This window comes from Hyposmocoma kahamanoa, unplaced genomic scaffold (genome assembly GCF_003589595.1).
Source record: "Hyposmocoma kahamanoa isolate Upper Pololo Valley unplaced genomic scaffold, ASM358959v1 120, whole genome shotgun sequence".
NCBI classification, from domain to species: Eukaryota; Metazoa; Arthropoda; class Insecta; order Lepidoptera; family Cosmopterigidae; genus Hyposmocoma; species Hyposmocoma kahamanoa.
The window spans coordinates 1,326,048-1,344,020 of NW_020653415.1; the positions used below are offsets into that span (position 1 = coordinate 1,326,048).

General features: G+C 38.3%; 1 protein-coding gene across 1 annotated transcript in view; it reads right to left on the reverse strand.

The window, feature by feature from the left end:
- Positions 1-16,040, reverse strand: part of LOC113240122 (gustatory receptor for sugar taste 43a) — a 41,927-nt gene extending 25,887 nt beyond the window's left edge. Inside the window, exon 1 of the mRNA XM_026477346.1 lies at positions 15,894-16,040. Coding sequence (XP_026333131.1) covers positions 15,894-15,897 — 4 coding nt within the window. The 5' untranslated portion in view covers positions 15,898-16,040. The remainder of the gene's footprint in view (positions 1-15,893) is intronic.
- Positions 16,041-17,973: the final 1,933 nt, after the last annotated feature.

Below are 17,973 nucleotides of genomic sequence, written 5' to 3' on the forward strand. Positions count from 1 at the left end.
CTTTAAGCGCGTTATGGTACGAAAAGTCAATGTAAGGTTAAAGTAATATTATTTTAAGAGGTTGTGGTAGGCCCCCTGTACCTATTTAAGCTATAGGTTTTAAGACATTCGTGGTTATTCACAGAAAGACTATCACGTAAACGTGAAACATACACAGAGCGGGTGCGTATCGGGTGCGAGTCGGGTCGGGACGGCAGCGAGGCGCGAGATGGGAGCGAGCGCCCGCGCTCGTCGTCCATAAAATAAAACATATATTTATTTTATATTATTACAAAGCTGTGAAAAACTGTTCTGGGTAGGCATGACACTTACCGTCAGGCATACGCCTTGTTCGTTCTGTCACTAACTGAATTGAAGATAAAAGAAAAAGAAAGAGAAAATTTCATCATAACTTCAGCGAATATTCTTTCGAGTACCAGGAGAACAGAAATTCACAGAGAGCTCAGATAAGTACCTTCATTACAAATACACTCGAGGAGTACAGTCGCTTGCAATGGAATGCTAACACGCGAAATTACAATCAAATAAGTCGCCGTTTGTGAAATTGTTTTCATATTTTAACCCTTTATCTTTTGCTAAAATGAACTATTGTAAATATTTTATGATGTTAATGAACTTTCAAAGGGCCAATTCGTTGTTACGCATTATGGCATTCCATATAAAATAGCCATTCCATTCCGTTTAGTACATTTACGCGGTCGCTACAACCTCGTCGCATTAAACTCGTCGTAGAGGCACAGTTTTGAGAGGTAAGGGTACTGGTGACTTGTAAATGTTATATCTCATTGTGGCACTGTTATTGCTATGGACAGACGTATCGCTTAATACCAGGCGCACGATTAGTTCGTCTTAAAAAAAAGTACATTAAAAATAATGTTCAATACCTAACGCCTCAATTTTACGATCGAAAGTAAATAAGCCTTAACCAGGCTGTTTAATACAAAAACAAAGATCTCAAATCATCAAACAGTTTAAAAAGCTGTGTGTAGATACAATTACTCTATGTAACAATAAGGACGATAAACACTGAGTAATAACAGTGATTATAGTTGTTGTAGTGTAGTTCTGTTCAAAGGCTATATCACATTTTATAGTGACACCTTTCGCGTGTTATATTGTTGTAGAACACTTAAACTTTAGTTTAGGACTAATGGACCTGAAAGTCGGTCTTTTTGAATCATTAACGCAGCTTTGATTTTTGATACTATTATGTAGAAATTACAGTTATGAACAAAATCGTCAAACTTCTACTTAGACTATGGAAACCAAAGGACATGTTATATTCACATATATAAATCAGACGTTTTATGTATATGATGCATTTAGCCGTTGAAACATAAACATTTTATTGTCTTTGTTTAACTACTGCTTGCCGTCGTAAGCCAAAGGAGACAGCACTATATTGATTTATGTCAAACAAGGGAATCGAAAATACGTAACGTCATCTTAAATGCCAAATGTCCTCATTTTGCTATTTTTATAGTACCTTTTGATAACCGTTTCCGGTTGTCAAAGGGAAGTACATCAAATGTCAAAACCAATGTTTGGCCAAATGTTTTAGTGAATTATTCGCATGAATTGTAATGAAATGGACAAACATATTGACATGGAGAACAATTAAGTATTGATAAAAATGCGTCGCTGCTGCGACTGCATTAAGGGGTGCGGCAGTAGAAAAAGCGAAAATTAACCGAATGTTACATTACCTACACCAGCATGTGTTATTTTTGTGCCTATAAATCATACAATAGCCCAAATATCTCATGTAATTAGACTCATTTAAATAGTTTATTCATAAGTCTTGCCGAATTTTGCTTTGGTTACTTTAGATTGCCTGTTTGTTAGTATATTTTGATGGTTGTTGATAACGATTATTTTGAGATAGTTTTGTTCTTGTAAGCAGACATATTATCGATATTCTGTTATTAAAACAATTCACTACGAGGTTTTTATTATTTCGTTATTATTATTTTTTAAATTTACCTACAAATGAAAAAAGAAAGAAAGAATGGTTGGAAATTATAGGACTGCCGAACAGGATTGAATTAAATTGCAAAACCGAATTGGATCAAATACTATCCTCGTTTGTTCGCTCCATTTTGAAGAGTCAAATTTTAATAGAACTTTGAATGTAACTAGATTACCTACATGATAATGCAATTCCATCGTTACATTTATTGGTAAATAACTTTATATTTAATTTTGATTAAAATGGTTCATTACTTGCCTAGTAATAATAGCCTGGTATTAATCATACTTTGATTACAGTAAACTACACAAATTTGCAAACATAAAACACAGTAAGTACAGTTTCAACATTCAAGCCATACATTTGCATGTCGATATTAACTTATCTATGATTATGGTACAACACTAAATCCGCTATTTGTAGTGGACATTTTTGGTTTAGGTAGGTACATACGTTTATTCCGTAGATAGGGCAGCTCCTTTCCTTTTTTTCTTCTACCGTTCTACCGTTTTCTACCTGCCTTCTACCGTTTTGCGGGGACGTTAGCTGTCAAAGTGAAAAAAGTAGGGCAGGGCACGGAGTGTCGATTCGAGACGTCAATAGTGCTGCCGCCCGCGTAGTGTTGTTAAATACAAAAGTCCACCTTATCTATATGCCAAGTTAAAATTGCAAATTTATTCCTATAATTCACGCAGAGTTAATAGTTTTTTATTGGTATAAAAGCAAGAGCCTTTGAGGGTAGCTTCCGATATCAGGCATCTAAATGCTGGAACAATCTGCCTCCTCCACTTAGACAGCCAATCTCAAAATTCGCATTTAAAAAAGTATGAAAAATCTATTGATAGAAAACCAGCGTATCCTCTGATGCCGGATGTTCCTAAATCTTGTCTTGTAACTTATTTATATTTATGTGTATTTACTTGTAGATATGTGTACATGTATCACACGCGTATTGTAAATGTGTAGTGTGGCATAAAGCAGAGGCTACACAGAGCATGTACCATTTCCTTAGGTCTCAGCCGACGCTGAAACAGGAACTACTGAAAATCAGCGTCTGTCTCGCCCGACATAGACATATTGCTGAGTCGTATCCTTTTCTTCTTTTGCGCCACTATACACACTTACTAATTTAAAATCACGCAGCCATTTGTTAGTGTTAAGTATTGGATTCAAGTGCGTATAGTAACTCAATTTACTGAATAAACATTTTTCTTTCTTTCTTTCTTTAGTGTAGTCGATTTTTTTATCAATAAACAAATCGTCGGGGATAGTGCAATTACGTGTAGCTAGCACTGGATTATAAGTTTCCATTTCGGTAATTTCTATTTCGTAAACACGTAAATGTCGTTGCAACAAAATTATCGTTATTTAAGGGAATCTATTGTTATCAGTCCGTAGACAACGTAAATTAATGACTACTGTGCAAAAACGAAAGTCGTAGCCATTGAAATAATAAAGTAATGACATTAAATCCCTCTCCTGTACAATTTGGTTTAGCGCAGATACGCGCCTTTGACCAATGCTCCATACGCGGATTTGCACTATTCCCGACGAAATTTACATAAATATTAGACAACATCACATACCTTACTCTGATTCTAAAGCACTTATGTTATGGAAATCGGAAACAACGACGGTACCACAAACACTCAGACCCGAGACAATATAGAAAAGTTAGTTTTCTATATTGACCCTGCTGGGGATCTAACCAAGGACCTCAGAGATGGCGACACCATGAAAACCGGTGTGCAAGCCACTTGATCACGGAGTGTCACGGAGGGTCACGGAGTTAAAAAAAACTCATAAATGCGTGACGCTATAAGAATTTTTCCTGAACTTGGGTCTTTATAAGGCGAGAGTGAATAGGCACTATTTAGGGGTACAAATTTCATAGTCGACCTTATCGTCACTTTCCATCAGGTCAGATGGAGGTCAAACGCACATTTATATTTTATAATAAAAATGAGATTTGAACCGGTGATCACTCAAATGAAAAGCACCCGTTTTTCCACTAAGCTTCGACCTGAGCGTCCCTTCTTACGTGTGTGCTGTGCCCTCATAGTTTGTCTTTAAGCCTTGAACGCATTAATCAACAGACGCAATTGCAGACCGATACCTCCATTGTACACTAAGCCAACTTTATTTTTTGGTCATTTTCTGTAAACAACCATATTTATTTACTAATATTCTGCTACCCGAATTTTGTGGAAAAATAAAGAAACAAATAGCAAAATTCGGACAAAAAACAAACAAAACGAATTTTGGGAAGGAAAAAGAAATAAGAACAGAACAGATCCAAAAATTTAGTTGGCATACGTGTTCATTGGAGGTATCGAAATATTATAGCTATCCGTAGTATAATATACACAGCGATGTATTTGAATTAACGCTAAAAAAACAACAACGTTCATACAAACCGCTGGCCGCATATACCAGAACGCTAGAGTTTATACCACTACAGCATGAATTCAAATTTTTCCTGTACTAATACGGTTCATTTTAAATGAATGAATGAATGAAAACCAAAGTATAGACTATAGAAGTGTCACAAAATACAGCGATTTTCTTGTAAAATTTCGAGATAGACCTTGCCCAACGCGTTATTAGCATAACCATACAAAGGGGGAACGCTGCCAGCATCTTGGGCACCTTGCCGCGGGGACCCAATTCTATTCATATAATTTAAAATCCTAGTGTTACTTTCTAGCACTTAAGATTTTATTGTACCATACCTGTATATGTATATATTTCAACTTATTGTTTAATAAAACAATTAAAATCATATTTTACGTAAAATTGTTTTAAAAGTATCCTCTCCTGTAAAATTTCTTTTTGTCGCTTATATGTAATGTCGCTGTAAGGGCTCGATATAAGGGTGAAATAGACGTTATGAATTTCGCGTAGGCGGTAGTCGGAACGCAAGCGAAAGACTCATTATTTTTCGCTTTTATCGCATGGACACACATTTTCTGACCGACTGGCAACTGTTGTGACCTTCTTATCCCACAGTGACAAGACAAATGTACTGTCTTCACACTCTGTAAGTACTTTAAAATTCGATCGAGATAAATGATGCAATAGCTTTAACTTAAAAGTATAGTTCTTGACGAATGTTTGAATCAGTTGTTGTCCGCGAATAAGGCGAAATACACACTTATCGCGCAATCGACATTTCTACTCATTGAAATAACGTAATAACGTTAAATCCCTCTCCTATGAAATTTGCTTTGGTGCAGATACGCGCTTTTTACCAATACTGCATACGCGGATTTGTACTATCCCCGATGATTTGACTCTAGAACTACCAGACCCGAACCAATTTAGAAAAGTTATTTTCCTTACCGGGAACCTTATCCAGATTTCACCATGCAAACTGTTCGGCCGCCGAGGTCGTCAAACAAGATCCCGTGTTTCGTTTGTTTACCGACATTAGCGAACCTATTTCGACGATTGTTTTTTTTGTTGGTGATAGAGTAGGTTGGTAGTGGTCCTATGCAAATTTGAAGAAAATATTCCTCCTCTAAGGGCTCATTCAGAGTGCAGACAAGGGCGCGGCGGCGGGTGCGAGAGAGCCTAGCGTCTTCCCTTTTACAATGCCGAAACGGCTACGAGCGGGTAGATCCACACGACGAAATAGCTAACAGACGCTAGACGCTAGACTAAGTACTGTGAACGGTACGGGCGGACCGAGCCAATAGGTTTACCCGTGCCCGCCTCGAGGCCCGCGCCCGGCACGCGCGGCCACTGGAGACGCAACGAACCTCTACGTACATTCGATTTAAACGCACCCGCACCCGCCGCCACTCTGAAAAAGCCTTAGAGTGGCAAATTTGGGGATGCTTTTGGTTTATTGAATTTAAATTCCGTTAACTGATTTCAATAAAACTTGGCAAATAGAATTTTTTTTTATAATGTTTAGTGACGCGACAAGTCGTCCGCCTAATGGTAAGCTACACGCCTGTCAATTACAGGTGCAGGACCATTTGGAGATTTAGATCGCAAAGACCTGAGGAGCACTGCTACTACGCCTGTCATCCTGAGACATAGTTGACAAGTCCCATGTGCCTGTAATTCCACCAGCACTTACCCTTCAAAACCAGAACGCAGTAATGCTCACATTACTGCTTGGCGGTAGAAATAGGAAGGTGGCAATACTTCCCCGGATGAGCTTTTTCACAAGGAGCTCTACTGCTTCTAGATGTAATTCCATAGAAAATGAAACAGCGGAAATAAATAAGCGAACTTTTGGTGTCAGTTTTTTTATAAGAAAGTTATGGTTATACTTATATAGGTTTGCTAATTTATTTATTTATTTATTGTAAATATGTTTACACGGCATTACAGTTCCATAACCAATGCGCCGTGAAACCAAACTAATTAAAAAATAACAATAAAAACGAAAAAACAAAACCAAAGACTGAAATAATAAATTAAACTATAGCACTATACTTGACTCACAAAATCTCAGGCATTCACAACACACAACCGCCCATCGCCATGCAAACAGATCACACTCCGGTGCTGATGCCAAGAGTTGATTGAGCATTGCGAGGGCACGGAGCAGTGGTGAGTTCCTGCGCGATACGGTACGCACCGGTGGGACTGCGAATAGTGCACGACGTCGCGCTCTTAAAACTATTTTAGGAATGTCTGGGACAAAGAGCCTTACAAGCTGTCCCACTAGCTCAGACAGTACGACTCGCCGCGTAATACCTGAGAAACAGATACCAGCAGCTAATAAGGTTTCTAAAAGAAATAAGACTCCTAACATTTTCTACAAGATTCCTAAAAGGTTCTACATAGATTAATATTGGTTTAATGTAACATCATACAATAAAATCATAAATAACAATCTGTTAAAAATCAAGTCAGGTATATTTAAGCTTTGACAGTGACAGGTAAATACGAGAAATTTATTGTCAACTTTGAACATAAAATATTAAATGTGGTTATCACAGACCACATAAATATTATAGTATTTACCAATGGCGACGTACAGGTATGTACAGCGTAGGTACGATAGAAAAACCACGCCCAACACATTATTTAGCATCAATGATAGTTTTAAACGACATTTAACAACGCCATTTATTATTAATCACTAACAGCTATTTTATTTAAGATTGGTCTGAGAGGGTGAGGTTCTAGTGAACTTTCTCAAGGGTTACAACATTTAATACAGTTAGTCTTATTTTATGGTTATCAAATAAACATTTGATTATTTCCATATTAACATAAAGAAAGCTAATTATAGTAGTTAACACACTGAAACATAGTTCAATTCCCCTACAACATAAACAAAAATCCTGATTAGGGCGCGTTCCCATTATGTCGTGACGACAGAACTATCTGTTACGTGTCTATCTGTAACGTGCAGTTTAAAGTGTCGTGCCTTGTATATTTAAATGAAGTTGTTCACATATAGTAAAACACGATTAAATGTCGTTCACGACTTTTTATCGTTACGACGACAGACTGTCGTGACAATCGAACGAGCTAGAACGACCGTCGTCTGACGATAAATAAAACGTCATCATAAAAATCGTCGTCATATTTTGACGACATATAATCGCAACTTCAACAGATTCTGTGGTGCAAACGACAAGGCAGCTGCCGTGAACCGATAAATTGTCGTCACGATCTAGTGGGAACAGCTAGACACGCCAGTTGTTCGACGATAAAATAAAGGTCCACAACACAGTTACGACAGATAGTCGTGATATGGAAAAACGCTACATGCGACAGTCGTCCAACGATAAATAAAACGTTACGACATAATGGGAACGCGCCCTTACGGTTCTGGTTAGTTCACTACTTTAGGGCCAAACATCACCAGAAAAACAACAGGCACGGTCGAAGAATTAGACTTAATTGTACACAAACACACAAATCAACAAAAGAGGGTGTTCTACATGCGACGTCAGTCGACCATCCATTGTTTTCTAATAGATTTACCATGATGGGAAAATATCTATTGTTTTGTCTATTAGTATAGTATTTGTTTCGATAGGAAAATTGGGGTGATTGATTGATGTTTGTTTATGATCGGTACTGGCAGCGTAGTTCCAGGTGTCCTTGAAGTGAATCTGAACTTCAGATTGAAATGTAAAACCCTCATCCCCAGTGTTGTAAAAAGCTAGAGTCCAGGAGTCTACATTTTGGGACTCGACTCCAATTCACAAGACTAGACTCAACATTATGAACGTCGGTATAAATATGTAACAATAAATACTTGCATTTCTGAGTGGGTTCAAATAAAAGTAAAACGTATTTAGATTATCGACAGCTGTAACCACGCCAAGTATTGTTTATTTCATACGTAAATTCATAACAGTACAGAAATAATTTACGCATCACGGATTTCGAAATAACGGTGCAGTGATTTTTTTTTTTGTGGAATTACACCTCTAGGTCGTTATAATTATTAATACAAAGATGAAACTCTTAGAAAAAAATTCTTCGATCCGGCTGGATTCAAACCAACGTCTTCTAGCAAACCGTGCCAGACGCTAGGCCAACTAAGCCACGAAAAGAACTAGCGGACCTTACGATTTTTTTTATGTGCTTGTTAGGTCTTTGTTTTGGTTTAACGACTTTTTTGTCGCGATCTGTGAGAAATCTATGACAGATTTTCTTTACTCACTCAGGCTTTTGTTTTCTTAAATAATTATCCATTACAATATTAATGTTACGCATACAGGTGATAGTTAGGGCCCCCAGCGCGTGACGTACATAGTTATTAGTGTTATTTTATTACCCCTTAATTAAATTGGATCGTACAACCCGTGGGCTAATAAAATTAGTTTTCCCTACAACAAACAAACTCAAGTAAGAGCCCTCTAGCTATTGCCTTATAAAGCAAAACAACAGCCTTCCACTTGATATGGCTCTGATACACTTCTTTCGTCTCGTCAATATGGCCGTTACGCCTCAGTGTTTTCATACATGTTCATCGGTTAGGTGTACCCTTGCACTGGCCTTTCTATAGGACGACTTCAATTGACAATCAAGATTGACAAAAACAAAGTCGGTCTTTTCCAGGCAATGTAACCTGTCCAGTCCTAAGGTCAAAGTCGGTTGAAGCATTGTGTTGGAAAGATTAGCCAGTCTAGGCACTGAGTTACTGAGAAAAAACTTATGTTCTTCAAAAAATCACGGAAGACAAGAACAAAATGGAATTCTATAATATAATTTAATTTAACTGCCTCCGTGGCCGAACGATTACCATGCCGGACTGCCATGCAGAGGTCCCAGGTTCGATTCCCGGGTCGGGAGAAATATTTGTATGCCCTACATTTATTTCTTTCGTGAGTTTGGGTGTAATTTGTGGTTGTCTAAGTGTCTCCATGGCACCCGCGACACAGGGTTTCCCTACTGAGGGGCTATGTTGAGTGTGTGCGCGTGTGCATTATTATATAAAACATTTTTGTTTGTCACACATTATTGTGATAAAAACAAATACTGTGAGAATTAACAAAATTTCAAGTATGACTTCAAATAGAAGTATGCATTAATGCATTAGTAACTGCCTCCGTGGCCGAACGGTTACCATGCCGGACTGCCACGCAGAGGTCCCAGGTTCGATTCCCGGGCCGGGAGAAATAGTTGTATGGCCTACAATTATTTCTCTCGTGAGTTTCGGTGTAATTTGTGGTTGTCTACGTGTCCGTGGCACCCGCGACACAGGGTTTCCCTAGCGCGGGTCTATGTTGAGTATGTACGTTATTAAATTTAAACTTATCCTGTTGGCATGTCGTTGAAAGTTCAATACCATCAATAGCTATTATTGCAAGTTGTGAGGTTTTGATTCTATTTTGAAATTTTTATCAATGTGCTGTCATCTAGCGATCAATAGCTGAATGCTGACGAATTCGAGATGTCAACTTGTTCTTCAAAAAAAGAAGCGAAGTAACAAAAAATGATTACGATTAACAAAAAATTTAAAATTTATTAAAATTAATCAAAATAAGACTTAATGATGACACAAAACACCACCATAGATAATATTACAAGTGCGACTATCACTTTTCCACTCAAAACTAAACAAAACTAAAATAACTAAGATATAAAAAAACCGATTAGATGGTGTTGTAGATCTCGAGTCACTAATGTCCGATAATATGTTACTAACCAATTTCCCTAAAAATGTCGATTGCGTTGATCATGATAAAGAGAAAAGTATATATCAGTTTATATATATTTAAATACATACAAGTAGCCTGATCTTACAAAACAAAGACATGAAAACAAAGTGATAGAAAATCAACAATTTTTTTTAGTACTTTACTAATCTGACTAAGAGACCACTCACGCTGGCGTCTTTCTAGCGTCAACGTCTTGCCAAAGCACGCACAGCGTCGACCCGAAGTCCGCGCGACCGCGACGCAACGCCAGTGCGGCGTGTACCCGACGTTCGGCACTATTCAGCAGTGCTCTCAGTGCTGACGTTGCGTCCACAAATTAGTTAGGGAAACTACGTTGTGTCGCCGCCTCGCGGACGTGTCGTGTCGAGTTGGAAGTACGCTGACACTAAAAAGACGCTAGTGAGGGTGTCTCTTAGAGTACCGCAGATTCGCTCTGCCAACTGAGCTATAATAGTGCTAGCATAAGCTCACAATCTCTATGCGAGAATATCAGTATCTCGCGCTTTACAGACCCCACACACTAGCGTCTTTCGAGCTTCAGTGTGTTGCCACGTCCGCGCGACCGTGACGCAACGCCAGCGCGGCATGTACCCGACATATGCGCCTCTAGTAGCAGTAAAGCTGTGACGGTGTGACCTCCTTACACCGTCATCTCGCTCACGTCACGTCATCTACTGTAAGCTATTTCTCACACTTTATCAATATCACCCAAATGTTTTCCTAAATTAATGATCATATATTTTAATTTAATTTTAAAACTCTTTTTTTCGGTTCCTCCGTCTCTTATGAGCCCAAAATAACCGTCCTTATTAATTATTTTCCTTTACTTAAAAGTACATAACACGTGACGTAGTCCTCTAAGTCAACTTTACAACACACTTCCTTCCTTTACTTACACTTACTTTTACACTTACCTAATCCCTTCTCTACCACTATTCTTATTTTATTCTTTTTCCATTTCTTTCTCTTTACCATTATACTTCAAAAAAATCCTGAATGATTTTTTTTCTCCGGCCCCCCGGGTATTGTGACGGTGTGACCTCCTTACACCGTCATCTCACCACTTTATATCGCCTCTCTCCGCTTGTATCCTATCATTTGTTTTATTTTACACGTATTTAAACTTGAATTGTTGCATCTTCCTTCACTTTCTCATTTTGTTTTCGTACCACGGTCACTCCCAGCTCGACCGCCACAACAGTCGGAGCTGTTCCAAATTCCATCGCGAATAATCGCTAATTCTGGTTCTTTACTACGTTTGTAATCATTTAATAAGTTAAATCATGTGTAATAATTTATAAGTCTACACCCTTCATGTATCTATTTCTGTAATTCAGTTTCTCGGCCCATTTAGTCCATTCAGTCCGTAGCAATGCGCGTTCGGAAACGGACGTGCCACGACGAAGTGAGTTAATTACACCTAACTCGTGTTTCGAGCGGCACAAGCCGCTGCGCGTAATTGACAATGAATTCCCAGCAACTCATTGCCAATGAGCTCCTGGCGTTCATTGTACACGCTATCGACACCATGGATGAAGTCAGCATAGTGCAGATATGCAAATCAAATTTCAGTGAAGATGAGATTTGCAGTGGCAAGATGCTGCTTTTCCAGCGTCTCGGTAAAGCCGAAGAGATGCCATCTCGCCGGAGGGATGGAGGCGTGAAGAGTCTCCAAGACATCATCACGCTGCTGAAGGAGACTGACCCGGACGACGTGCCTACATTCGTGGCGAAGGAGCTGCACAAGCTGCCCCCCGTCACGTTCGACCACGTCGATGTTACTAGGCTGCTGAAGGACATTACGTCCCTGAAGTCTAGCCTAGCCGAAGTACAGTGTAAATTAGAGGCTTCGGATAACATCATAAGTGAGCTGCGTACCCAAGTTGCGTTATTAAGCAATGCTGTTTCGGTATGTAGGTCACCAGAAGCCTCTAATGTAAACACACGACGCGGAGCTGCGCTGAATGCCTCGGTCAGCAGTTTCGAGTCGGCACACAATGCGTCACCATTCGTTGCTGCCACCGCGCATGATGCGCCGCGCCCCGCTGCCCGCCCCTCTGCCTCGGTGGAAATGTCACGCGTGTGCACGTCAACCCCGACACGTGCATACGCCGCTGTAGCCGCTGTAGCCGCTTCAACTAGCCGACCCGCCACTTCGAAATTCGAGCGGCGGCAATCGGCTAAGGATAAAAACAATTTCCGTGTGCCTGTCTCTGAAGTTGCAAAACCACAGAGGCAGACGGTCCAGTGCGACGAGGATGGCTTCACAAAGGTGGTGAAGAGGAAGCCCACCAGCCGTAACCAGTGTGGCACAGCTCCGACAGGACCGAACTTCCTGCTGCGTCCGGCCGTACCGACGACGCTGTTGTACCTGTCGCGGCTGCATTACTCCACGAAGTCTGAGGAAATAGTGGAGTATATCAGTCATAAAACCAAATACACCCTGAGGGTCGAGCGGTTGGAGTCTCGCCGCAACGTGAACTTCAATTCGTTTGTGGTGAGAATACCGACCGAACATCTTTCGACCTTCATGAAAGAGGAATTTTGGCCGAAGGGTGTCATATATCGGCGATTCCGCGGCCGGTTACCTGACACCAGATTGCGCCACACGTCGCCGATAAGGGAAATCGTGTAGATTAGTTTTTATTATTATATTGTATGTATGTTTGTTTTAAGGTATATATAATATACATAGGTGTATTTTGTTTTTATATTGTTATTGTTATATTATATGTATGTTAGTCTGTAAGGTATGTATCTATGGGTCCTAGTTGCCTGAAATAAATAAATAAATAAAAAAAAAAAAAAAAAAAAAAAATAAATAAATTTAGGGGTAAATGCCTTAATAATAAAGTGTAGGGAGTGTTTTATACTGTTGTACCTGTTTTTTTACATTTACCTTTTTATTGTTACAGCCCTTTCTTTAAACTTTACTTCTTTAATAAATTTTGTGGACCGGAAGTTTCCCATTTCATTGCCGTGAATTTGTTCACGGCTAGTTAGGGTTACAACCCTTTCAAAGCTCCTGGTGAAAGAGTCCGTCCAGGGTGACACTGCCACCTGACTTATTTCTGCCGGTAAGCAGTAAGGTGAGCTTTACTGCGTTCCAAATTTGAAGAGCTAACCGAACCATTTGAAAAACGCGCCTGCCACGGTTGTTAAACGTAATGGCTGATGTACGTGCACGTCGTCCTGCGTCACGTGCACCTCGTAAATCTTATACGTAAAATGTTCGTAGTACAATAAAATATGCACCTGTTGTCCACCGTACATAGATTATCAAAATCATCATAGAATCCGTAAAATTTTATAAAAAGTTATCGAGGAATTTCATTTGAAGAATCTTTAAAACTCCTCCTGAAAAAATTTCATTTTCCAAATATGGCCTTGTGGAATACATATACTTACCTTATGAAATAATTGGTCCAGGGAAGTACTGCCACCGCACCCTATTTCTGCCGCCAAGCGGTAACGTGAGCTGTATGTACTCTTTACATGCTCTTGTACTGTATTCTTTGCATGCTGGTGAAATTACTGGCACATGGGACTTGTCAACTTATATCTCAGGGTGACGGGCGCGCTGACAGCGCCCTTTATAATTTAAAGCTCTAAGACGCGCTGCAACTGCTATTGACAAGCATGTCGCTTATCACCACGTACACGACTTGTTCACTCCAGCACTTAGTATCATAAAAAAAACTATGACATAACTGACGTTGTAATTCGTTTTGGTGATTTATGAACCGATGATGATTCTTTTTTTGGCCCCATTTAAATTTGAAGAAAATATCCTCTGAGGGTGTTAAACTAGGGATGAATCCGGTTTCGCGCACTTTCCGGTACCCGATTTGAATAAAACTTGGCAAATAAATGTAATTCCACAAACTTTTGGATTTTTTATTTACGTATCAAGTCATTTACATGGTCATTTAGCCTCAACGAACAAATCGTGTCAATAAAAAATATTGTTGTTTGTACGATTTCACGTTGTTATTGTTTCATTTCGCTTTGCTAAATATGTGATTGCATTGATGTAACATGTCATTCGTTCGCGTTAACCTTTGTTTATTTAGTTTAGCCGCAAGTTTGATTCGGTGTTTGAATACGACGATTTAACTGAGAAATAGATACAACGATAGCAAATTGCGTTGTATTTATTTTCACTTAAGTGGGCAAGCGCCCAGTTTTGTATGAAAAACTCGACCAGGATTTTTTAAACTATTTTTCTAGATATATTGTGGATTTTTTTTTATAATACCAGGTGAGGTGAGAAGTTGTGGGTTATACACCTGTTCATAACAATTGCAATGCCACTCAGAGCTTTAAACTACAAAGGCCGGAGAGGAACCGCCACTGCGCCCGTCATCCCGAGTTATAAGTTGACAAGTCCCATGCCCCTGTAATTTCGCCAGCACCTCCTTCAAAACCGGAACGCGGTAATGCTCACATTAGAAATAGGTAAATGGTAGTACTTCCCTGGACGAAATTTCACAAGTAACTCTACTGCTACTAGAATATATATCTGGCACTAAATTTGAATGTTTTCATTATAATGTACACCGTATTTACGTGATAATAGACAAAATATTGTCTGGGTCTGAATCATTTCACAAAATATGTGTATTTTAATGTACACGGGGCAATTGTGGTTGATTGCAGCTGTCTTAAAACTGGAAGCATTGCTGCGTTCCGGTTTTGAAAGGTAAGGGTGCTGGTGAAATTACAGGCACATGGGACTTGTCAATTTATGTCTCAGGGTGACGGGCGCCGTGGCAGTGACCCTCAGATCTTTGCGATTTAAGGCTCTGTTATGGACAGGCGTGTAGCTTACTATCAGGCTCACGATTTATTCGTCCCGTCTCTTGATATTATAAACAAAAAAAACCACATCGATTGCCTGATCTCAAGCTAGGAAATTCCGCGTAATTCAATGATTACTAGAGTTTTACGAAACGAAATTAACACAGGTTTCAATTTTAAATTTGTTCTGATCTGGACGATCTGGGAGGTGTCGCAGAGTGAATTCTATTACTTTGGGACTCATATAAGTACGGGGAATTCCTTGGTTTGAGACCAGGCAATTGGTGTGGTTGTCTAGCATATATTATTATTATTAAAAAATTTTGAAAAGTTCGTTTATCCGAGAAAGAACTCGGGGCCTCCTAATCTAGCGTCCACATTGTTAACCGCTGCAACACCGAAGTCTCTGATGTTATTATAGAATGCTTAAAAACGGGACTTTCGGGATGATTCTTATTAAAAACATAGCAATTTTGGAGAAAATTAACCATGTAAGCAGACGTAAATGTTAGTGTGGCCTCTACAATATCTGTCAATGGTTACCTTTTCCGAAGCAATGTAATGTTTTTTGTTGATATTAGGGGATTGCAAAGATCTTTCAGATTCATATTTATATGAGATACTATTTTCAGTATTTTCATAACGTATCTAACAAATAAAAATAGAGGGGTGTGTGCACAGTAGTGTATATCTACTAATGTTCAGACTCGTTAGTTTATCACGTTAATGCAAGAATAGAAGAATGCATTATTTTGCACTTTTAACATCTATTTGTACTTAATCAATAATAATTTTAAAAAACGTATCGATTAGAATACCCTCCTTTTATTTTTTTTCACGGTAAAAAAAATAAAAGGAGATCTAAATATCTACAAATCATTTCTTAGTCTCTTTAATATATATTCTTCAATCACTAAACATTTATTACCTTCCTAAGCAAATTAAGTTCTAAAATGGATAAAAAACAAACTAATACTTACTCATATTATTCCTTTACCCGAGATCACTTCAAAACACAATTTTTCTTCTTAACCTCTTCGGTTAATTAATTTTAATAGTTTTCTTCGTATACGTACTTAAATAAAATAACCAGGAGAGCAGAAATCACGTGGCGTTCTCGAGCGGGCGGGGCTAGAACTAACGCTTACTATATGAGAGAAATTTATTAGCGTTGTTAGAATCGACCACCCTTATTTTCATGACTATCGCGCGTCTTCTAAAAAAGCTAAGCGAAATGTTATTTTTGTGACAAACAAATATTGTTTACTTGCCCGTAAAATAATAAAAGAATAAAAGTAATTAAACTTTCATATTGAATAAAGCTACGACAGTCTAAATTTAATTAATATCGTATTTTTTTATAAACCAAGTGACGGGACGAACAAGTCGCGAACCTGATGGTAAGCGACATGCCTATCCATAACAGTTGCAGTGCCCATATCTTTAAACAGGTAACAAATAATTAAGACACTCAAAATGTAACACTTAAATAAAAAATTAATTGTGTTAAAACTGTAACTACAAAAACTCGCCATTTTTTTTCAACTAATTACTTAGTGTAATTTATTTCATATGTCATGAAGGGTTGATGCATGTACGCGTGTATAAATATGTATATAATTGTATATGAGAGAGTAAGCGATATCTTTCGAGATTACTATATATTCCAGCAGTTTATCAATGAGGCTAAGGCGTAGCAAATTGAAGAATAAAATGTCTAATAACAATCTTGACAATCAGAATAAGAACCCTAAAATAATTTTTTTTAGACATATACTTCGTTTTTTCAGAACTAAAAAACGAAAACAAAGTATTTTCTTCAGACAACAAATTACAGTGAATATTATGAGATGTTTATTACTTTATAAAAAAAATTATGTTTAATGTTTGCAACCTCTCTGTTGGTTTAAGTTTTTTTTCGTGCAAGTTTTTGAAACATATTAAGTATGTAAAGATAAAAGTTTTCATTTGCGACGATGCGACCCCTTTCATCGTTATCCCACCTTTTTACCACCCTTTTTTCTAGTTCCTGGCCACCTAATTTGAAACTTCGAATCGTTCCTTCATTCCTTTTGTACGTCACTCTCACGTTTCTTCGTTCCGTCGGTACTCCCAACAAAATTCTCGAGGAGAGAAGACAGACGTGCTATCTCTCATCACTCCATACTAAATTGCAAATAAAATTTATTGTATACGTTTTATAACGGTGTAACGTGTTTGTGCACATACATCATACACACACACACACATGTGGAAAAGTTGGAAATGTTGAAGTTACCATAAACAGTTCCTGATACGTCAAGAAATCACAAACCTCTACAAGGACTGCAACAGGGCTCTAAAGATTGCACTACAACCTTACAGTACCTTACAGAATCTTTAGTTAATACTACGAATAAAAAAAACTTAATAAACACATAAAATTCAACATGTTTGAGAAATTCAATGCACGATATTTATTAAATTGCTTTGCAAAATGACAATGATCTAGCGCCTAAAAGACCCAAAATTTCCTTCTGTGTAATGCTAAAACAAAATGGCTACCGTAAAGATGTCGCGCGAAAACATATTAAATAATCAAACGATTGAAGAAAAATTTCGAATAACTTTTCATTGAAAAACAACCGACCTCAAAAGCTTACTTAACGGCTTTTTTCGGTTTCCATGGCATCCCCTCATTAGATTCCGACTTCTTGGTGACAATGGGACTGTTATGGACTCCTTTGTACATTTTATACTTTTTTCTGGTAGCCATGGCGATGGCGATTTGTTGATTACTTGTATTGTGTCAAATGAACGACAAAAAAAAAAGAAAAAGTCGACTTTTATTTGGGGAAAACATTGACTTACAATTATATGGACGTCGGGTCCGCGCTAAAAAGTGTCCGCACTTGTAAGGCGCTAAAATCGTATACAGAGCGCCAAACTCCGCTTTAGTCTTCATTTGTTGGACTGACAGCGCGATACTGCGATGACATTACAATTTAAATTTCGAATAGGTTGACTTGGGACATTTTTTTCATGGTTTTTGTATTAGACCCGTCGTCCATTTATTTGTAA